At 34.5% G+C, this 24,585-nt stretch overlaps 1 protein-coding gene across 2 annotated transcripts in view; it reads right to left on the reverse strand.

The window, feature by feature from the left end:
- Nucleotides 1-594: 594 nt before the first annotated feature.
- ADAM28 (ADAM metallopeptidase domain 28) overlaps nt 595-24,585 on the reverse strand; it is a 55,230-nt gene continuing 31,239 nt past the window's right edge. Inside the window, exons 12-23 of one of the 2 annotated variants that reach the window (XR_012016524.1) lie at nt 24,073-24,250; nt 22,613-22,702; nt 19,998-20,193; nt 14,888-14,990; nt 13,569-13,728; nt 12,741-12,821; nt 12,332-12,414; nt 5,206-5,314; nt 4,203-4,281; nt 3,358-3,423; nt 2,831-2,893; nt 595-1,268 (exon numbers count right to left, since the gene is read on the reverse strand). Coding sequence is in view for 1 of the 2 variants with exons in the window: in XM_072796246.1 (XP_072652347.1) it covers nt 1,248-1,268; nt 2,831-2,893; nt 3,358-3,423; nt 4,203-4,281; nt 5,206-5,314; nt 12,336-12,414; nt 12,741-12,821; nt 13,569-13,728; nt 14,888-14,990; nt 19,998-20,193; nt 22,613-22,702; nt 24,073-24,250 (1,225 nt within the window). In the remaining variant the exon portion in view is untranslated. The remainder of the gene's footprint in view (nt 1,269-2,830; nt 2,894-3,357; nt 3,424-4,202; nt 4,282-5,205; nt 5,315-12,331; nt 12,415-12,740; nt 12,822-13,568; nt 13,729-14,887; nt 14,991-19,997; nt 20,194-22,612; nt 22,703-24,072; nt 24,251-24,585) is intronic. The other variant, XM_072796246.1, reaches the window with a different exon arrangement.

The raw sequence follows: 24,585 nt of genomic DNA on the forward strand, positions 1-24,585 counted from the left end.
TATCTTTTCTCTTATCTCACTGGCAAAAAAAAAAAAAAAAAAAAAAAAGATGGTGGCTGGGGGAGCCATACACTTACCAAATCAAGCACTAGTAAGGGAAATAAGATTATTATGATTAATTTAGAATTATAGAGATTTATCCTGGAGATGGAATAAGGATTGCCTTTTCTAAAATATGAACAACTGAATAAAACTGTTGTTCTAAATAACAAGGAAGAATAAGGTTTTTTGGAAGGCAACCAACAATGTTTATTCCAACATCAGTCAGCTAAGCTAATGATTGCTATGGGCATTCTTATTCCAATGCTGCCAAATCATTTGATTACTTTTATGAAGCTGGAAATCTGGATGTTTATGCAAGATCTCCCAATTTTTAAATATTGGCAATAAATTCAAAACATTTAAAAATACTTTATGACCAAAATTACTCCAGCCAAATAAAAGAATTATGTAGTCCAGATATGTCCTGCAAGCTATTTGTTGACAACCTCTGGTTTATGCTATTAACTTATGTAACTAAAACTTTCTCTACTTCGAAAGTGAAGTTCATATTAAGCTTGTCAGTCACTGAATTATACAAATTCCTGGGGAAAATTTTTTTGATTAATAAAGTTTTATTAATTTGTAGCAAACTTCAAATGGTACAGCTAATAAGGATTGCAAAAGATAATGTAGGAATAAGATGTTTTATCAATCAGAGAGAATGTTTATATACTTTTGTTCCTAGGGCTCTAATTTGACAGGTTAATGGTTAAAACATCAAGATGTTGTTAGTCATCTAATGATAAATATACAATTTTCTTCCATTGCCCCCAGTTTCCTGTGATTTCTTGGGGGATTTTTTGTTTTTTTTTAATTTGAGGGTAAATTATTTCTTACTAAATGAGAAAATCAAGATGTTCAAAATATTTGAGGAAATATTAGCCAACATTACAATAAGAAAAGGGAGGATGTCTAGAAATGTCACCTAATTAGAGATTTCAGATTCACAGCTGCTTGTTTAGAATCCTCTTCTTTCTCAAGAGTATGGAGGATAGAGATTGCAAATTCATACAAAGATTCTCAAGAGTATATCTCTCTTGAAAATTTCTGTTTAATCTCCTCAAAGTATAAGATGAATCAAGAAATGTTAACATCCTTAAGTATCAAGAGCAAATAATGAGAAAGTAAGTATATTTCTCTTCCATCCAGATTATCCAGTTTTCCAAATTGATCATTACCCCATCCATCCTTGCTTTGTTGCTGCTTTAGACTTTTGGATCGGATCCCTGAAAAAAGACAAAGTTCTTAAATTATCAACTTAATTCTAAAAACTTAGATATTCTCTAACTTTGAACTATTAAGAAATTAAAATCAATTCTGTGTAGTCACACTTTCTATTTTATAGATCATTTGATATTTCACAGTGAAGCAGCGGAAACATGTGAAGGCAGGGAAAGAATGTGAGAAAAACACCACACTGGAATCCAAATATACATCTGATTAATTGGTGTAAAATGGAAAAGATGAAGGATCAAGAGAAGAATTATGAGACACTGGGTAATTAACCTATGGGAGATGTCCTCTATCTCAATTCCTGAGGAATATTTCTGAGAAAATAAAGAATATTGGGATCATCAACACTTCCTAGCTAAAACTCTCCCATCTTCTTCCACTTGGTTTTGACCACACAAAGAAGGGAGACATATCTTAGATCCTATAATCATACACATACTGTTCTTCATGAATATCTTCTAGGAAGATAGGGTTAGAACTTCTCTCCTTGATAGTAGGAGTGTGACAAGATTACAGTAGTTTGGCTATGGATCTCTCACTTTATTTTATCCTTAAAAACAGATGGAAGTATTTTTGTGGTATTATGATATATTAAAGACAAAAATAATAGTAGGTTATTAGAAACGCTATGTTTTTCCAATCTTAAGCATATTTATTTCCTTATTTAAATCATCCTTTATCTTTCCATCACTCTAGTTCAAGTTCCAACCAGTCAATGAATCTTTCTCCTACTTTAACTACTCTGAGTTCATTCATTTTCCCCTTTACCATATTCTTCTCAGTACCATTTGCTTTGTCAGAAAAAATATGTGAGGAATTAAGCGCTCTATACATATATGACTAGCTTTCACACTAAAAATGTAAACATTCTTGAAAAAATGATCTTAAGTTTTAGTTCTTTCTCATTTACCCACAGCAGAGTATCAAGTATGAAGAAATATGTTCAGTAATTACTTGAGTGAATGAATTCTACTTTTACTTCTTAAGTGCCTAACTTTTATTACAGATTTGCCTACATATGGTCTATTTTTCATACCTTGAAAACTGTAGCTAATATATATACCTTATTCTATCTACATTAAATTAAAAAGTAAAATATATAACAAAATTTTATATTCTCCAGAATAAGCATCTAGAAACTAACCTTTGAAGGAAACTGTTTACCTCCTACAGCAAAACTATTTATCAATTCATGATGATTATGTAACAGTAGAACTATTTTTAACAATAAAAATTAATACCCATACTAATTTTAGATAGTAAGTAGGACTTACTTTCTTTTTTTTTAAGTTTTTTTTTTTAATTTATTTGAGTAATCTCTACACCCAACATGGAACTTGAACTCTCAACCCTGAAATCAAGAGTCACATGCTCTTCCAACTGAGCCAGACACATGCCCAGCGTAGTAGGCCTTGCTTTCTTAGATATACCTATGTGCTAAAATATCTCAGGTTACTCTAAGGAGCATGTATCCTGAGAAAGAATCTATAGAGACATTATTCACATGGGGCCCAAAGGACATTTAAAAAATCATTAGTGACTACCAGATACTTACAAGGAAAGAAGATGACACAGATGTAGGAATCGGTGGTGGTGGAAAATCTGGCTTCGTAATTAGCTAGTGAAAACATAAAAAATTAATTCTAAGATGGGGCCTTGAAAACATGTGCTTAATGGAAAGGCTTAAATCATTCTCAGAAAAGGAGAACTCATGATCTTACTCATGAAAATAGTCTAAATGTGTAAGTTCAAGTGCTTTCATTAGGCATACATATATAAATCAGAAATCAGGCCAATGACAATTGACAGATGGTGAAGACACCACTTTATGAAGCAGATAGATACTCTTGTAATAAGTCACCAGCTTTTCATACCCAGTAATTCAGATTTAGGGGTTAAATGTACGAATATAACCTTCTCACATGTTGCATTTTCAAAAAGTTTTGGCGGAAAATCTATGTTTTATATTAATATTCACAAAGATTTTAACATTCTTCTGAGGAAATAATTGGGTATTGTGGGTTATGTCTCTTACTAGTTCCTTGAGATTAGATTGGAAGTGATCTTTAGTTTTCAACTCACAAAAGAAGCTGGAGGCTCATTGCCCTCTACTGGCAGATCAGGTGAATGGAGCTTCATCTGACTCATCTAAAAATAATAATGATATATTTTTTAATGAAATGATCAGTTTTCTAAGTTCAACTTTCAAATAAGCAGTCCTTTCAAGACCTAGGAGATCAGAACTAAGATGACACCAAGTGACCGGAAGGGAAATCACAGTGGTCCAGCTGCTGCATTCTGCTGTATCCAGAGCTGCCAGAGACAGGTACATTTCCATTAAAAACATTATTGCCAATGACACTACCATTAAACAACCTCTGTCAAATTTCTAAACTTGCAAAACAAGGCAATGGCTTTAAGGGTTATACATATTATATGTATTATCATGCAAATATACATATTATTTTCTTTATTGGGACATTTGTAAAAGGAAAAAGGAATCAACTTATCGTCAGAAAAAAAGAAAAAGAGAGAGAAGGAAGAGGAAAGAGAGATAAGAAAAGAGAGAGAAGGAGGGAGGGAGGGGACAGAAGACAGGAATCGAGAGAAGGGGAAGGAGCAGGGGAGGGAAAGACAGAGACAGAGAATCTGGAGTCAGCTCTCCTTGTTCTCTTTATTTTCTTTGCATTTGTGAACCTCAACAAAGCAGCCTCAGCATTTTAGAAAGATTCTTTTGCACTTAAATAAAAGGCAAAGAAGAATTTTTCTGAATGCATAGCTACAGAGCCCCAAATCCTTGCTAAATACTAACTAGTGGACTGGATTTGTAAAACATGACTGAGTAGGAAAGACAGGTGGTCAGGACAAGACAATGAGAGAATCACAAACTGGGACCCAAGGCAAGCACACTACAAACTATGGTTCACCTCTTGGGGTTGAACAGCCTTCCCTGTCTGTGGGTTCCTCTTCTGTCTGCGAGGCCTGGTGCCAGTAGTAGACAGTGGCCTGAACGTGAAAGCATATCATATAAATAGATTTAGTAGTTCCTTCACCATGATGAGGACACTCTAGAGAAGTCTGCCAATTTCCTTTGCCCATTGTGTCATCTTTGGTCATTGGCTGGGCTTTCTTCTGCTCTCTAGGACATTCGTAAGGCCTCGTCAGAAATTCATAATCACCACCACTAATTTTCGATCAGATTCTCTACAGAGCCCTGATTTCAAATAATAATGATTTGAATCAGCGTTTACCTAGATTATTGTGTCATTTAATTAATTATTTATTTTATTCATTCTATAATTAGGAAACCCTTTATTGTGAATAAGTCAGTCTTTTAAAAAAAGGCTAGAAAGATGTTGTAGTGCCAAGACCATGTTTAAAAGACTAACCAATGTAGGTGCAAATCAAGATTCCATCAACTTCTTTTGTAAGACTTTGCACATATTTGTTAACCTCTCTGAGCCTTTGTTTCCTTAGAAAAAGTATGAAGTGCCTTATTTTGCAAGACTGTTTTAGGATTAATATATAATACCTTTTCATCTATAAAATGGAAATAATAGTTACTACCTCACAACATTCTTGTGAAGATTAGAGATAATGAATGTAAAGCAAAGCAAAGCAATTGTTACAAAGACAGTGACCAATTAATGTGACATATGGTATTCTTATAATGGGTGTAAAATCTTTAATAATGAGAGTTATAACTTGTTATTAATTATAAGTACAGTGATCAACATAAAAAATGCACATACTGTCGTGAAGGATTTCCCAGTAAAATCGATACCTGGCCTCTGGTCCAAGAAAAATATATCTGTACTTATTTCTGACTATTTGAGGTAAACCACAATTAAATTTGAGAATTTGGGTCATATCCTTGAATTTAAAGTAAATTAGAGGCCAAAAACTCCCCAAAGCAAGATTGAAGCCTACCTCTGGACTTCCTTCTGCTTTCCTCTGGTACTTTGGTGCCAGATTACCACAGCAACCACCACAGATATGACAGCCACAGGGAACAGCACCCCAACCACAATGGAGAAGTCTGCAACAAAGAGAACCCAAACAAGATGAGGCTATGAGAAATTCATAAATATCCACCACTCTGGTCCTTATTTCTGTATCTATCACAAATTGCATTTATGCTTTCCTCCAGAGAACACACACTCCCTGGAAAATCTCTCATGGTCAGTAAAATGAAAATGCATTTTGTTTAAAAATTTTTTAAAGATTTTTTATTTATATATTCATGAGAGACACAGAGAGAGAGGCAGAAACATTGGCAGAGGGAGAAGCAGGCTTCCTGTGGGGAGCCTGATGTGGGACTTGATCCCAGGACCCTGGGATCATGACCTGAGCTGAAGATAGATGTTCAACCACTGAGCCATCCAAGGGCCCTGAAAATGCATTTTGATCATGAGAAATACTATGTAGATAAAGGAAGTAAAGGGGAAATGCATATAAAACATTGTATGTGAAGTAGGTAAAGCATCATGCTACTGAGAATACTTAGAAGGGATGATGAGTATAACAACTAGAAACTGTTGAGCTCAGAGATTAGAGAGAACAGGAAGTAAGGAGGATGGAAGAAAAGAAGTGAAACATTTTTAGGATTTGGCATTGGAATCAAACAAAGAAAAAGAAACTAAAGCCTTGAGATCATATTCCTGTCAGTAGCAAATGAAGAGTGGAGACATGAAGAAGAGACTTGATAGAGGCAGTGGGGACTGTTTCCTGATGTTTGCTCCATCTTGGAATTATTACGGGCAGAGAAGAAATTATGTGACCCTGTGAATTGAGGACCACTTTGAACAAATTTCCTGAGTGTACATGGTGTTTTCTCTTTTAACTGCTAATCTAAGTAATGACTGTAACTTTAATTTTTTGCTATCTCCAATAATTTCTCTTATAATAATCTGAAACTTCAGAAACCAAGAGGTACATGTTTGAAGAGGAATGAGAACAACTATTGCTTTCTTATGAGAGATCAGCAAGACAATAAGAAGATTAATTTTGGTATAAATGCAAGAAAAGTTCCTAAGTGTGAACACATATACATGCACATGGAGACAGATATGTCAGAAGTATAATTCTAAGATAATAACAAATATCTAAACTTTCCACCCTCCATAACAATTCCTATCCAAAAAGCCAAAGGAAATAAAATTCGGAGGTATTTCAATTGAATATACATGGATAGACTCAGAATGAAAAAAACAGTACTGGCACTAATGTCAGATTTCTAACTATTTTCAGAAACTGACATGGTATCAGAGGAAATAAAGAGGAAATTGACCAGACTTTACAAATACCCCTACTTTGCAATTTTTTAATGCATTTTTTTTCTAATTCATGAGACACACACACACACACACACAGAGAGAGAGAGAGAGAGAGGCAGAGACACAGGCAGAGGAAGAAGCAGGTTCCATGCAGGGAGCCGGACGTGGAACTTGATCCCTGGTCTCCAGGATCATTCCCTGGGCTGAGGGCAGCGCTAAACTGCTGAGCCACCCGGGCTGCCCTTTTTTTTGCATTTTTTTGATGCAATTTTTTTTTTTTAACTTCATGAGAAACACACAGAGAGAGAGGCAGAGACATAGGCAGAGGGAGACAAACACCCCTACTTTGAAAGGACAACGTCTATAGAGAAAGTTGGGGTATAAGACAAATGGGGAGTATTATGATAGGAAGGAGGTATGCTGTTGAACATGGAAATAATTGAAGAGAAAGTATGCTCTTCTGTTTCTGGTAATGGTGGTCTAGGAAATTCAGACCAACTCCTTCACTAAAACAACTAAGGCATTTTTGTGCCCCCCACTCTCCCCCCAAAAAAACAAGCAAAGCAAAACAACACTTCATCAAAGACATGGTAGTACTAAAAACAAAATAGGGGAAAATTAATTTGAAAAGATGACTGAGAGGGCAGGAACCCAGAAAGACAGAAAGGAGAATGATCCTGGGTGGAAGTTCAGAAATGCAGGAATGAAAAATAAATACACCAAGTAAGAGCCCTATTATGAACTATGGTCTTTGAGTAATTATCATCTGTTAGTGTAGCTTTATCATTTGTGACAATGGACCACCCTGGTGGGAGATGCTGATAGTGAAGGAGGCTCTGTGTGCTGAGGCGGGGAGGGGCAGAGGCATATGTGGATTCTCTGTACTTTACTCGATTTCGCTGTGAACAGAAAACTGCTCTAAAAAGCAGTCTACTAAAAAACAAAACGAAACAACAAAAAAAAAGAAAACAAATAAACATTTTTACGATGACCACTAAAATAATATAAAATAAATGTGCAATTTCCAAATTAATAAAAAGAAAAATGGGTAGATTAAAATCCTCAGTAAGTCCATACGAAAGCAAGGTAGGAGAGAAAATGGAACACAGAATAGGCAAAATAAATAAAAATCATATTATATGATTGTAGACTATACCCAAGTATATCTGTAGTTGCCTTTAATTTAAGAAAATACTGCTTATAACAACATAGAATACATATTTTTTCATGCACAGAATATTTACAAATATGGGAATATTCTGAGCCATAAAGCAAGTTGCAATACATTTCAACATATTCTTAACACAGTTTTTCTGACCCTTATGTAATTATGTTAAGTATTAATTTAATAATAACTGGAAAATTCACATATGCTTATATGTTAAGAAATATAAAACTAAACATTTCAGGGCCAAAGAAGGAAGCAAGTGGAAAATAGAATATAATTTGAATCAAATGATAATGAAGATATCTTTTACCAAATGGGCTACAACTGAGAGTTCTTAGAAGAAAATGTATAGATTTGTCTTTAAAAAAATGTGTTTTAAAAGAGAGCTGAAAATTAGTGAGTCAAATTACCATTTCAAGAATTTTTTAAGATAAAATAAATGTAAGGAAAGGAAATGGAATAGTATAAATTATAAATTAAGATAGCAAACAAGCGTAAAAAAAAAGAAAAACAAGCAAATTATTTAAAAATGCCAATTTAAAAATTCCATTTGGATGATAAAATAAAAGAAAAAACCAATTCCACAGATCCCATTGATAAAAACATAAGAAAATATTAACAACTTTAAACCAAACTACATAAATAAGTAAATAAATTTAGATGAAGCAGAAAAATTTCTAGGAAAACATAACATACTAAAACTTATATAAGAAGAAATTAAAAATCTGAAGGGTCTTATAATTACTGAAGATATTGAATCTTCCATTTTTATACAAACTTTTCCAGAAAATATAAATAAATAAACACTTTCCAATTCATTTTCTATGATTGATGTAACCCTAATATTCAAATTGAGCAAGAAATTGCAGGCCAATATTACTCAGGACGTAAAATAACAGCAAACATCATCCATCAATATAGGTAAGAGATACTGCATCTACACTGGGTTTATCCAAAGATTGCGAAGTTAAGTAAATGTTCAGATATCAACCAATTTATTTTGCAACACTAATAAAGGGGTAAAAAAATCTTAACTAATAAATAAAGAAAATGTATTTGATTTAATTCCTAGGATTAGACGTGAACTTCCTTAACCTGATAAAGGAGACATAAATATGTACAGAATACCTTCAGATAACAGGGCAAAACACAGAGTCTTTACTTTGAGACTGAGAAAGAAACAAAGAAGCTTACTATCACTATTTCTATTCTGCATTGTACAGGGGGTAGTACTCAGTGAAGAAAAACAAGTACAAGAAATTAAAATTGTAAAAATTAGAGAGAAAGAAATAAAACTACCATTTTCTGAAGCAATATGACTGAATATGTAGGAAACTTAAAGGATTTATAAGTTATCAGAATTATTGAGCGGTTAGCATAAGTATTTGACATAAGAATAAATATACAAAAATGAGTTGAATTTCTATATTCTAGTAATAGTTGAAAAAATATTTTTTCAGAAGATACCATTTAAAATATGCAATGAAAGCTAAATTCCTATAAGTAAATCTAACAAAATACATGAAAAATTTCTATGGTGAAAACCATTAAATGTTATTTGCCAGAATTAAGAAAGACTAAATATATGGACAGATATTTCATATCAATAGATTAGGAAATCAATATTTTTAAAGATGTATTTATTTGAGAGAGAGAAAGAGAGCAGAGGGAAGGACAGGGAGAGAGAGAAAGAGGGAATCTCAGACTCTCTGCTGGGTGCAGAGCCCATCACAGGACTCGATCTCATGACCCTGAGATCATGACCTGAGCAGAAATAGTCAGACACTTAACTGACTAAGCCAGTCAGGTGCCCCAGGAATTCAATATTTTTAATATATGCTTATTCTCCTCAAGTAAATCATACTTGTGGTTTATGTTAAATGAAAATCCCAACAGGAATTGTGTGTAAATTGAAAATCTGATTATAAAATATGTGTGAAAGTACAAAAAGCTAATAATCAATTTGTTCTTAAAGAAGAACAAAGTTAAAGGACAGCATAAAAATATAAAAAGATTGAGTTTAAAACAATATGCAGAAATAAAATATATGCTTTCAGAAAAAAATATAAAGAATCAAAGTAAATTTAGGGTGGCATCTGTTTGGTACTCTCAGTAAAATGAAAACAGATTGTTCAAGAAGATACGAAATAAGAGAAGACAATAGAGTGGCATAAAAAAGGTTTAAAGAAACACAAAAATGCCACTGACCATTTTAGACTGTCATTATAACTAACAAATAGAAGTGTTAACATTGCCAAAAATTCACTCTATGACATAGAAAACAGTTTTGAAAAACTTTCCCCAAAATAATAAGAGATAGACAATGACCAAAAAAGATAACAAGAGGCTACGCAGTCAAGATATTTGATATAAATAATTTATATTCCTGAATTCGAAACCAAGGAAGTGGAACACAATCAATTTAAAAATCTGTAATAATGGAAACATTCCTTGTACTAAGGAAATTACCAAACTCTCAATTTGAAAGACCTCACTGGCCAACAATCAAAATAATAAAAAAAAACAACACCTAGGCATGGCATGATGTGATTAGTTTTCATTAAGGAGCAATTCTGAAAACATTTAAGGGAAAATAAACTAATGATTTTTAAAGGGTTATTTCACAATAACAAGCAAAATCAGGGTAGCCTTAATTTTTTAAAAAGATTTTATTTATTTATGAGAGAGAGAGAGAGAGAAGCAGGGTCCATGCAGGGAGCCTGACGTGGGACTCGATCCCCAGTGTCCAGGATCACGCCCTGGGCTGAAGGTGGCACTAAACCGCTGAGCCACCCAGTCTGCCCTAGCCTCAGTTTTTGAACATTAAGTATCTGTATCTACTTCTTGAAAGAGTCATTAAATTAAAACTTTAAGTCAAAAAATGTAATCCAATCCAACCTACTATTCATGTTTTCTGTTTAGCAATGGAAATAAATCCTTATAAATGCAGTGCAGAATTCTTATAAATGCAAAAAGAAAAGAAATGACTAATGGAAGTGATTTAGCAAATCAAGAGATGAAATAAAATAGAATTCAAGAATAGGGAAGTCATAGTTTAAAAGGATTTTTAGTGAGTGTTGAAACCATTAATGAATTTTCTAATTAATGTAGTTGATTGATGTTTATGCATCTATTCCCCTACCGTATCCAAATACCAGATGACACACCCTAAAGAGCATATGTGTATGTGTGTATATGTGTATGTGTGTGTGTATATATATATATATATATATACATGCAATAATATATTTAGTATTTAAATATATATGTAATAAAATCACAGAGCACTAGAAAAATAGTAAAGAATTTTTAGAAATTTCAGGAAGAAAAGTAAAGGGATTTAGGCAGACAGAAACAGAGCATAGTCCAAGCATCAGAAGTAAATGCTATTCTTTCTTGGGAAGTCTAGCAAAGAACCAACACATTTTTAAAAAATAGCCCAGAGGTGCCTGTGTGACCAGATGGTTAAGCATTAGACTCTTGATTTTGGCTCAGGTCATGATTTCTGGGTTGCACAATTGAGCCCCATCTCAGGCTCCATTTTCAGCATGGAGTCTGCTTGAAATTCTCTCTCTCTCCCTCTGTCCTTCCTCTCCTCTAAAAAATAATAAATAAAAATAAATCTTAAATAAATAGCCCAAACATCTGAAGTAGATGCTCTTCTTTCTTGGGAAGCCAACAGAGAATGTGAACTTGAGACAGATGGTTTGTTCAGCTCCATCCTCATCCCCATCTGCATCCCTACCCCTTGTGTATACAGAACAATAGTGAGAACAGAGACCCAAGAACTGCTCTCTAGAAGCGATGGAGGATGTAAGAGCCAGAGGAGTAGAACAGAGACAAATGGTAGATATCCACAGTCGATGAGACAGAGAAGGGAGGATCAAAGAAAGAGTGCTGAGAGAAAGCAATTCTCTCAGGAAGTAAATGCAATGAGAAGCTCTCCCCTGTGCAAAGTACTCCTCACCATGGTGACTGGAGGTGAAAATCCCCACCCTGGCTGCTTTCCACCCTAATGGCCTGGAGGGAGGTCTCTATCTACTGATAGAACTCACAGGCAGATCTTCCAGCTGAAGAAGTATAAGTAGGTACAAGGACAGAAACATGCAAAGAAAACCCATGAAAAGTAATTCAAGTCAACTCAATCCCACCTTCAACTGAAGGTCTCATATCCTGAAGAAAAATAGCACAATAAGATATGGGATGAAAAACGAATCAATCAAACTCAAAAAAGATGACTCAAAGAACAAAACTGAATGAACAAAAATAATCTAAGCCATATTCTTAGAGAGCTCTATGAGGATATTATATCTATATATCAATTAAAGTTGATGGGAAAATAGAACAATCATAAAGCAAGAAAATTTGGGAAATTCAAATTAAGATTGCAAATGTAAAACTTGAGGAAATATTTTTGTATGTATAGTAAAAGCATAAGGATGTGGAAAATATGATTAAAAAGTTGTTAGAGACCTTAAAGATTAGTATTATAGATTTAGTATTTATTCAATTAACAAGAATTCTGAGAGAAAAAAGTCAATGAAATCTTACGTAATATGAAATTAAAGCTTAGAAGAGCAATTTTTTTTTCAGGATAAGCATGTAATGTTACCTACGGAAGACCACTGAGGAGTCATCACAATCAGGAGGGGCCCATCCTTCTTTACACTGACACTGGAGCTCGTGGTCACACACCTAGGGAAGCAGTAATCCTGTTAGTTTCCACATTAAGCTGACACCAATTCAAAGGCCCTATTCATCCATTCAGAAAAAGGACTAACCCTTGCTCTGTCTATATCTATCTATCCATAGCTATCTATATAAAATATGAATTTATCACAGGAATTTCAATACCAAGTTCTTCAAAGAAATTTTTTTTTCATTGAACCAAACTATGGAGCTGTTAAAGCAAACTTAATAATTTTAATCATTTAATGCTGGAACATTACTTTAGCATCATCAAGATTGACCTAAAATTACAAAAGACTCAGCAAGCTTGGGAAAACATTTCCAAAACTTACAGCATGTCCTTTGCACTTGGAGGAGCAATTGGTTGATTTGTATGCTCTTTCGATATCCACACATTCGGCATTAATGCAAACCTGAAAGTGATGTGAAAAACACCAACTAGACATCAATACCCAATGACTTCAGCTCTGTAAACTGCTGACTCTGTGGAATTTAGTCTTCTATTTTTACCCATGACTATTGTTATCAGACTTAACTTTTTTATTATGGAAATCACAGCATTATTTTCAAAGTAAAAAGATGAATCTAGATAATTTTCATAAAAAATTTTGGTTAGTCCTCTAATGAACACTTCCTTACTGCATTTATCTCTCATGGGTCCCTTAATCCACCTCTTTAGTCCACTCCTGAGACTGCTACTGTATTGCTGAGCTAAGCATTGAACATGATACAAGGCACCCATTCCAAACAAAAATATTATGGAAAATATGTTACTATCACATCATCTGCAATATTATAATACCTATCATTTATGTAAAAATAAATAGTATTGTTATTATTATCTTAATTATTATCAGGGTGGCCATCATTTATCTAGAACCTACTGATTTAGGGTCAATAAAATTAACCAAGGTTTAATAATCTAGTACTGAGCACCCAATAGTTATTTATTAAATAGTATTGAAGGAATGAATACATTCATGCATAAATGAATGGTATAAGTATTGCTTTGAAAACAGTGCCCCATGATGCATAAGGAGTCCTTGGGAAGCAAAAAAAAAAAAAAAAAAAAAAAAAATAATATATATATATATATATATATATATATATATATATATATATAAAACACATTTTGATTAAAAGCTACATTTTCAACCTACCTTCTTGTTTCCACACTTCGTTCCATTGGCTACCATGCCTATTTCTTGACTGCTGTCTTCAGGATTAAATGTTTTACATGTCAGGAAAGTTACTATATGTCCTCTCCAGGGCAAATTTTCTGACCCACCTTGACAGAACAACTTCCCACACATGGCATCACTGAAGAAAAGCCAAATTTATTGCAGTTGAAATACCAGGATCCAAATGGCAATTCTATGTAGTTCTAAATCAGCTCCCTACCAATATTTAACTAATCGTATTTCTCCATATAGCTGAGACTTCTAGTCTCCTTTATGTCAAATTTCATTTTTATTCTTCAGTAATAGAACCACTGAATATGAGCAAGGCACATTTTCCTCAAAAACAAAACCTGCATTTCCCAGATTCCTAGACAGCTAATTTTGGCCAATTGCCTGTATTCTGGCCAATTGGAAGTAAGTAGAATCTTATGTTCAAAGTCTTGAATCTGCCCTGATTTCTTATAAAGGAGAGACAATGGAATTTTATCATCCTTTAGGCTCAGGCAACCCAAAGGGTGACACTATGTCCAAAAATATAGTTTGGTAATATTTATCATCTGGAAAAATTACTGTTTAATAGAAAAACTTTGAGAATGTTAATCTTGTTCAGTCTATTATACATCACCTAGTATGTGTAAAATTTGGAGCAGGTACTAAGTTTAATCTATTATAATTTAAATTTTAAAAGTCATCTTGAAATTGTAGAATAAAAAAAACCTTACACAAAAATCTCAACTCTTTTGCTTATGATATTCTAGAATTTTTTTCCATAATATCAATGCAAAAAGTAAAACAAATTCTTCAGGTGAATTGTCAGTCTTTTATCTTACTGTATTTTTTCTTTCTGTAATGCCTTGGCAAGCTTAAATAAAACTATATAAGCATTGTTTTTGGATATTCTTCTGAGTAGATAAATATTTCTACTCCTAGAATTATAATGAAACACTTGGATGGAAAAGCTGCTAAGTTGTATTGAAAAGTCCACGTATAGATTTCCAGCCAGGTCCATTCACTGCTGCATGTTCCATCCAAATATTGCCTCTATTTAACAGTGACTGTACTTGATGTCATCTGAAGCTTCCACCATGAGGGACTGGAAAAAATAGTTCATTTCTTATTTGTCTTTTAACTTAGTGCCTAACCTAAAACATAGAACATAATAGTCACGTGAATGCTTATCAAATGAATGATGTCCAAATTAACTTTTGCTTTAATTGGAATAAACCAGAACATGTGTCTGGAAGTGTGTGATTTCTCTACTCTATGGAGCAAGAAGATTCAAACAACAAGCCACTTACCTTGCTTTGCAGGGGATAGGTCTGTCCTCCACTTTGCGACAGTATCCATACTTTGATCCACCTTCATTCCTGCTGTAGCACGATCTATCTGCAACCTTGGTCCCTGGAAACAGGCATGGTCAGTAGAGACATATTAGAAATGAGATAAGATATTCAATTCTACAAAGAATCAATGAAATATAAAATTAATGAAATACAAAGCATATAAACTATATCAGCATAATCCCATTGACCATTGTCAGAAATAAAGGCTGCAATAGTTTGTTATTAAGAAAGCTGGCTAGAATTTAAAACAATCCTTTAGAGGTGCCTGGGTGGCTCAGTCAGTTAAGTATCCAGCTCTTGATTTCGGTTCAGGTCATGATCTCAGTGTCCTGAGGTCGAGCCCTATGACAGGCTCTGCACTCTTCTCGGAGTCTGCTTAAGATTCTCTCCCTCCACCCCTTCCCACCTCATGCACACATTCTCTTGAAATAAATAAACAAATAAAATCTTACCAAACACATAAATAAAATAATCCTTTAAATATTTAACTTTTGAATAGTGACTATCTAAATATTTGGAAATGTGGTTGATTTTCAGAAGATTAAAAAAAATCCATCTAAATATGAAGACTAGCTAGGAAAGCCACAATCATTATAGTAACCACCCACCAGCAGACATTGGAATGCTCTCCTGCTAATACTTGCTACTGTCACAATTATTTGCTATGCTTAGTCAAACTTCTGCTTTGTGGAGACACAACAATCAGCATCACATATTTAATTTCTAATGCAGTCTTCCTTAGATTCCCATCAGATGAGCAATAGAACATAGTGCTTACGAGCTCAGGGGCTAAGCTGCAGCTGTGTGACCTTGGCCCAGTGCCTTAACCTGTTGGTTTATCTGTAAACTTGCATCATTTTAACTGAATTTCATGTTTCAATGCCAAGATGATAAAATAAATTTTATTATACTTTCTTAACTATTTGATCTTAATAGCATTTATAAGCTCTCCATTATTATAATAAACTACACTGAAAAAAATTGAATAATTAGGCATGAATAAAAAGAAAAAACATATTTGTAATTCCAAACTTCAGATTTATTGCTGCTAATATTGTGGAAAGTATCATTTATACACCTGGTACCACGCTGCTTCCCAATTAATAGTATACTTGGCCTTTCCCCAGGCACTAAATATTCAGCAGTATCATAGCTCTGAAAGTCTAATTGAAAAATTTCTACATAATTTATTTGACTAAAGCTTATTCTTGAGCTTTGAGATGTTTCCCAATTATCCTTTATCAATTTTAAAAGTGCTCACCAGGCTATAAAATGAATGAATGAATGAATGAATGAATGAATAAATAAATAAATAAATAAATAAATAAATAAATAAATAAATAAAAGTGGTGGCTGAAAATCCTTTGTGAAAAAGTACTTCTGAATGCACTTTCTGGGGAAAGCTGTACGTTTTCTTTTTAGGTTGTACATACGGTTTTCCAAGTCATCCTGGAAAGACTGTGCTAATTCATGTCCTTTCCTTACCAGAGTGTGTAAAACTTGGTGTTTTGACACATCTTGACTGAAACTGAGCATTAACTGTAACAAAATTTTGTCAATTTGATAAATGTTGAAGGAAATCAATTTTTCATTCCTATTTCTTACTATATTTGCATTTCCTGACTCATCAATGTGTCACTGCTTCATACTTCTTGCTAGTGCATTAAAATGACTTTAATGTTTTTTAGACATTTGTACTCCTTTATGACAAATTATCTTTTAATGCCTTGGTCACATTTTCAATATTTGAATTGCAAGTGATTTATAGAAATGATGTGATATCGGAGAGAGTGATCTCCCCCTTATATATAAGCCTTTTCAAACATTGAAGATTAATTTGAAACAAATTTGTGATCCCTTCTGAATTACAAAATTTGGAATTTTATTTAGGGCAATCTGCCTCTCTGATCTTTTATACAAGCTACCTTTAAATGTGTGATTTAAGCAATCTTCCCTATTTCAATATTGGATAAATATGTTCAACATTAATTCAATAATTTTGAACATTGAAAGTCAGGCAATGTGCTAGGACACACTGGGAATACAGTTGTGAACAAAATACACAGTCTCTAGGTAGTGGGAAATTTACAGATTTACAGGGGAGGCAGACAATAAAGGATCAAGCAAAAGAAGAAACTTATAGTCTTTACTGCAGTGATTTATCACCAGATAATAAAGGGGATGCTCAGAGCTTCAGCTCTGGCAGATTTTCTTTCCCCAGGTTCCTGCTGTATGCCAAAGTTAGCCAAGGAAACACAGGGTCCTTCTTTAACCCACACAACCATTTTTGTTTCCACTTGTAACTTAGCATGTATGTCTGCATGACCTGTTAAGCAGGAGGGCTACTGAGGCCAGATTCCAGCACACCAGGGTCCTTCCCCATGCACCAATGGTTATCAAGCTTTGCTCCTCAAATTGTGCCTCAGCCCACTCTTGCCTGATACAAAGGGTTTTATTCAGAAAGTCTTCAAAGTTTTAATCCATGTATTTCTCAGATTGCCTTTTTACTGGGTATATTGTCAATCAGTGATGTTCTGCTTTTATCTTCTTTTTTTTTAAGATTTTATTTATTTATTCATGAGAGACAGAGAGAGAGAGAGAGAGAGACAGAGACAGAGACAGAGACAGAGACATAGGCAGAGGGAAAAGCAGGCTTCATGCTGGAAGCCTGATGTGGGACTCAATCCCAGAGTCCTGGGATTATGCCTTGAGCCAAAGGCAGACACTCAACCACTGAGCCACCCAAGCGTCCCTTCTTTTGTGTATATTTTCAGGAATTATGAAAAGTTTGTGGCATGTGAAAACCTTCTTCAAGTATTTTTAAGAATATGCATTTTCCCTATTAAAACATTCCTTCAGTTATTTAAGTAAGTGTAGTAGAGGAGGGTGTGAAAATTAAAGATGTGTGCACAATGGACATCACATACAGAAAGTCCAAAGAACTGATATTTTTTAAATTGCCTTTCCAATTTAAGTTTTGGTTTATGGTTTTGGAGATTGTTATGTTTTTATTTTTCATTTCTTTTTTATGGTATAATCAGAGAACATGGCTTATAAAATTCTATTACATAGCTTTGCACAGTTGCAGTATCATAGCCAATGAGGTTCATCTGAGGTGCGATTACTAATTTAGAAAACTAAAATTCCAGTATAATGCGCAAAATGAGCATTCAAGAGACTTCACTTTTCCAAATTGCTCCTCTGAATTCCCACAGTCCTTCTTTTCTTTTCTCCTTCTCTCCTTATGCTCTGCCCATCTCCCAGCACCCCTGGCACTGCTACACACACACACACACACACACACACACACACACACACACTTCTAAGAGTGTACTTATCTGAGAAGAATCTTGATTAGGGTTCCCAGATAAAGTATAGGGATACTCAAATTTGTTTTTTTTTTTTTTTTTAGTTTTTATTTAAATTCCAATAGTTAACATTAGTTTCAGGTGTTCAATACAGTGTTTCAACACTTCATACAGCACCTGGTGTTCATTACAGCAAGTACACTCCTTAATTCTCATCACCTGTTTCACCCATCCCCTCACTCATCTTCCTCTAGTAACCATCAGTTTGTTCTCTATAGTTAAGAGTCTGTTTTTTGGTTTGCCTCTCTCTCTTTTTCCCCCTTGTTTGTTCTTTTGTTTCTTAAATTCCACATATAAGTGAAATCATGTGATAGGTCTTTCTCTGACTCACGTATCTCACTTAGCTTTATACTTTCTAGCTCCATCCATGTCATTGCAAATGGCAAGAGCCATTCTTTTTATGGCTGAGTAATATTCCATTATATATATATTATATATATCACTCTTTTATCCATTTATCAGTGGATAGATACCTGGGTTGCTTCCATAACTTGGCTATTATAGATAATGTTGCTATAAACATCAGAGTAGTGTATCCCTTTGAATTAGTATTTTTGTATTCTTTGGGTAAATCCCTAGTAGTGCAATTGTTGTATTGTAGGTAAGCTCTATTTATAGCTTTTTGAGGAACCTCCATACTATTTTCCACAGTGGCTGCACTAGATTGCATTCTCACCAACAGTGTACGAGGGTTCCCCTTTCTCCACATCTTTGCCAGCACTTATTGTTTCTTGTGTTGTTGATTTTAGCCATTATGACAGATGTGAAGTGATATCTCATCGTAGTTTTGATCTGTATTTCCCTGATGATGAGTGATATTGAACATCTTTTCATGTGTCTGTCGGCCATCTGGATGTCTCCTTTGGAAAAATATCTATTCATGTCTTATGTGTGTTTTATAACTGGATGATTTGTTTGGGGGTGTTTAGTTGTATAAATTATTTATATATTTTGAATACTAATCATTTATCATATATGTCATTTGCAAATATCTCCTCCCATTCCATAGGTTGCCTTTTAGTTTTGTTGATTGTTTCCCTCACTGTGTGGAAGCTTTTTATTTTGATGAAGTTTCAATAGTTTCCTTTTGCTTTTGCATCCCTTGCCTCCGGAGACATATCTAGAAAGAATTTGCTATGGCCGATGTCAAAGAGATTATTGATTATGTTCCTCCCTGGAATTTTTATGATTTCAAATCTCACAGTTAGGTCTTTAATTAATTTTGAATTTACTTTTGTGTATGGTGTTTAAAAAAGTGGTCCAGTTTCATTCTTCTGTATGTTTCTGCCCAGTTTTCCCAACACCATTTGTTGAAGAGACTTTTTCTCATTGGATAGTCTTTTACTCAGTTTTACTCAGTTAAATTTGAATTTCAAATAAAGTTTTCTTAGTGCAAGTTTACCTCAAATATTTCATGATACATGCAGATAAGAAAAAAATTATTAATCTGAAATTCAAATTTAGCTGGGCCATCTTTATTTTTATTTGTTGAATCTAGCAATCTCCAAATTGATCTTATGTCTTAAGATGTATTTATCCAGGATTTTGAGCTGTAGCACAGTTTCTAAGAAAGAAGATTGGGTCAGAATACTACTTTGGCCATGATTAAACACTGCCACCTGTAATAACATGATTTTTCATTGCATGCACATACAGAGGGGCAGGAAAGCCAGCAGCACTGAGGCTTGTTCTCCTACCTGATCCCCATAGCTCGGTGCACTGCTCCTGCAGCGTGGGGCACAGCCCCATCAAACAGTAGCCCTTCCCATTTTGGCAAGGGAAGCCATTGACTCGGAATCTGTCATCAGGGCAAATACCAGATTTGCCATCACACATTTCCGGCAGGTCACACTCATCTTTTGCTGGTCTGCACACTGCACCAGCCTTTTTAAACTGCAGGGAAATAAAAATGAAGAGAAGGCTTTTTTTTTTTCCATCTGACTTACTCTAATATCTCAAATTAATGCAAATAATATTTTTCCCTTTGGCCTTTTATTGGCAAGCTCCTTCGAGGTATCATTCTATTCCATCCCACATCTGTGCTATGTAAACTAAAGACATCTCCTATTATATTATTTTTATTGACTTCTGCCAATGGCCTAAGTCTTCAAGTAATCAATATTTCTGAATTTATAGAGCAAGCACTATAGAAATATCAATGAGAAAAGTATAGAAGAAAACCAAGCCTCATTTTAGATGCAAAGAAGGGATTTTTTCCTTTGCTGAATGCATATTTGTCATGATTTTCAAGGAGATTTACATCTGCAGCTTCAGAGATTTACTGGTGAAGTGAATCTTCTGTATTAAGGAAGGTACATTTACAAGCACCGGATCCGTGTGCTCTGAGACTTTCCCAGGCATCATGTTTCCTAATCCTAATTCCTTTTATTTGCTCAAATATTTCTTTTTAACTCCTTTCTTCCTATGCAATGATTTATTATGGGGGAGAAATAACTAAATGTTCATTTGATGTATTAATTCCATGGCAATCTACTACTGCAAATCTTGCTCTTATTGCCTAAGAGAAAACTTAGTAAAATAAATTCTGCTATTTATGCAGATCTGAAGAGGTACATCTTTCCCTACTGGAGGTGAGCAAGTGTGCTCCCCTATCATCAGAAAATTTACAATATCTTTACATTGATAACAGAATGGAATCCAAAATCTAATTAGATCATACAAGACCCTCTAAATTCAACCCCCACTACTCCAGCCAGACTAGCTTTCTCACCAGCTATCACATAAGCCATGCTTATACCTCCTGTCCCATTTTTATTCCCTCTCAGCCTTCTAATTTAGGAATTTTTTTCTCTTTTTCTGTACTTATCTAAAATCTATGCATTACGTTAGGACAGCCTCATTTTCCAAGAAGCCTCGTCTGATATCTTCAGGGCACACTGCTGCCTTTCTTTCTACACATGGTGGGAAGAGCCCTGAATTCAGATTTGGAAGATAGAGGTTTGAATATTGGCTCTCCCAGGGGCTAGGAATATACCTTAGAAAAGGGACTTAATCTCTTTGAAAATCCATTTCCTGAACATCTACTATTTCCTTTACAGAGTCATTATGAAAACTAAGTGAAAATATAAGTGGAAAGTATTACACAAAGGGCATATATCCTTATAATGTCTACTTGGGCATTAAATAATGCATTATATTTTCACCTGTTTCAGGTATGTATAGCATTACCCTAAAGAAACAGCATGTTCTTTGAAGTCAAAGACTACTTTTTTAAAAATCTTTTACAATTTCCAACAAATAGCACATAATGATCACTTGTTGAGTACTACTTAAGTTCTCAAATTTTCTTCCTTTTGGCCTTTTATTTCTTTCCTTTCCCCCTGATTTAAAAAAAAAATTCCCAAACACTACCTATAAGCTGGTATGCCATCTACCTACACATTCCCTCTGCAGACAGATATTGAGCATTTAAAATGTATGAAACTCTGTGCCAGGTGTGGGTGAATCAGCCCCTTGCCCTCTAGAAGCCAGTCTAACTAAGGAAACATATATAAACAAATAATCATAATAGAAAATTCTATTCAATGATAGAATGTAAAATCCTAAACTTGAACCTGAAAGGAAAGGCAATAAGCTTTGAAGAGAAAATGATACAGAATCATCACTTTATGTCTGTGTTCTACTAATTTCACCCTGAAATGACTTCAAAGTCTGAAGTCAAGGGAGATCCCCATATTACCTAAAACAAAAGCTTTCCCACCAAGCCCATTATTAAATGAATATGCAATCAATTATGAGGTTTGCTGCAAGAAGGCTCTGTGGTATCAGAAGCAGCGGCAGGTAGGAGTCCCCAGGATTGGCTTTGGAATTGTTCATATTTGGAGTTTGCCATTCAGTGGCCTATTATTTTGCACATTTTCTATTCTGAGCTTCTGTTTCTTCAGAAGCAAAATAAGATAATAATACCTAACCAAAATATTGTTGGGGGATCAAATAGCCCATGTTTGTAAAGCACTTGTATATAAATGGTAGGCATTGTTATTTTATAGACAGAAAATTGGTGCTCTGCTATTTCATTTAACATAGTCCCTGAGATTTTTGATATAGCAAAATAAACAGTAATCATAATTATTAAAGTGGAATAAAGGGACGCCTGGGTGGCTCAGTCGTTGAGCATCTACCTTTGACTCAAAGTGTGATCCCAGGGTCCTGGGATAGAGTCCCACATTGGACTCCCTGCGGGGGAACCTGCTTCTCCCTCTGCCTATGTCTCTCCTCTCTCTTCGTGTCTCTCGTGAATAAGTAAATCAAATCTCTAAAACAAATAAAGTAGAATAAAATAAAATCTTACCTGGCATTTTTCACAGCATTCTCCTATTGCACATTGAAAATTTGCTTTGATTTTACAAATTTTAGCATCACAGCAAATGTTGGTACATTCCTAAGAAATACCAGAAACAAATGCAAATGGTGATTGAGTCTCATTTTTTTTTTGCTCTCATTTCACCACATAATATAAATAATATAAACTTTTATATTATTTATAAGTTTTTCATCACATAGCCCCTACTGTGATATAGGCTGAAAATAATTTTTGGAAAATAAAAGATAGAACAAAGCTCAACATTAGAAAAATATACTTTGGATATTTTTCCAAATCCAGCGGTTTGTCATGTATCTGAATTCTACTGACATCTTTTTAAATTTTATTATTTTCTCTAGTTCACTCAGCCTCCCATGGTAGTAATTGATTTTTTTTTTTTTTGGTAAAATATGAGAGAAAACAAAAGGAAAAAGAATAGTTCTTAAAATAAAAGTTATCTAAATAGTGAAAAATGTAATTAGTTGAGCTCATTTGTTTTATCCAGCAATATATTCAATCTCTAGAATATGTACTAAAAATCTAAAAGTATAATTCTTTATCCAATTTTGACATTTAATTAAACTCTGCATCAAGCAATAGACTCTCTTGCTCTCCCCACCTGGTTTCTGAGAAACCAGGCACCTGCACGAGGTTTTGGGGAAGCTCCTACCTCAGAAACTTCCTCTTATAATTGTTCAGTTTCCTTAAGAGAGTGCTGTATTTAAAGTTACAACTTTTTAGGGTTAAAACTGTTGCCCTTATTTCAAATATAAACATCATTTTGGAAAGATTTCTCTTTTTCATAGAATGAATACATTTGTGGTCATATTTTGAAATTACTGAAGAGCTGACCCCTTGAGGCCTTAACATGTCACTCATATGAAGTGTTGATAAAATGGGGGCAAAGGTCCCATTCAGACCCCTGGCTGCCCTGTCAATAGAGTGCGATCAGGCTAGGACTCCTAAGGGTAAAAACTCGTAAGTTGCAAAGAAAAGAACTAAATCCTAGTGCAAGGTGGCTCTGGACAAACATTTGAGTCTACATCTTGACCTTTCCCTTTACCAGCTCTGTGACCTTGGGCAAGTTATTTACATCCTCTGAGCACTACTGCAGTGCTGGGCTGAAAGTAACTGCTCGGTAGGTCCTAGGTACATAAGAAAGGTGAAGTATTTCTGCCAGAAAGGGAGGGATGAAGATACAAAGCCCAGTTGTTAACTGGTTTTTGAATAACAGGAAATGGAGAAAGAACCCCAAGAAGGAAATTAGGAAGGTCTGTTAAGCAATGTAGTATTCATTGTTAGAAAGGTTGGCCTGACAAATGTCTACAAATTAACATATGCAAAATTACAAGAAGTGTCCAATTTCAGAGTAATAATATAGTTTTATAGTATATCTTCTTAGCAATTAAAAGACAAATTAGATCACTTTAGAAAGTATTTGGTGGTACCTCCGGAGTCCCACAATCACAGTCCTCTCCCATTTCTACCACCTGGTTCCCACAGATTGGGATGGATATGATATCAGTGGGCAATGGGGCGTTGAAAAGGCAATTTGATAGTTTGTCTTCAAAGAACTTGTCATAGCTGACACGGCTGCAGGAACTGAAGTCTGTAGGTAGGTAGAAGCTATGAAGATGAAGAAAGAGGAAATGGAACAGTCACGCTGAGCATGAAGGGAGCAATATCACATTGAAGATAACACCCAAAACCTGCCCCAAAAGATTAAACCCAATCCGCTGCCCAACTGCTACGTTATGAGCTCATTTGTGCACCTGCATTAGCCATCCTGGATGGACACAAACACTTCCAGCTTAATGGAAAACTATGTCAGATCTCAAAGTGTAGCAACTAGGCTACTGTATAAAAAAAAAAAAAAAAAAAAAAAAAAAAGATATTTCTGACTTATCCAGATAAACTTATTCAGCCTTAGGCCATTTTGGTTGTGAAGTCCTAATGGTAGT

Source organism: Canis lupus, chromosome 24 (genome assembly GCF_048164855.1).
Source record: "Canis lupus baileyi chromosome 24, mCanLup2.hap1, whole genome shotgun sequence".
Lineage (NCBI taxonomy): Eukaryota > Metazoa > Chordata > Mammalia > Carnivora > Canidae > Canis > Canis lupus.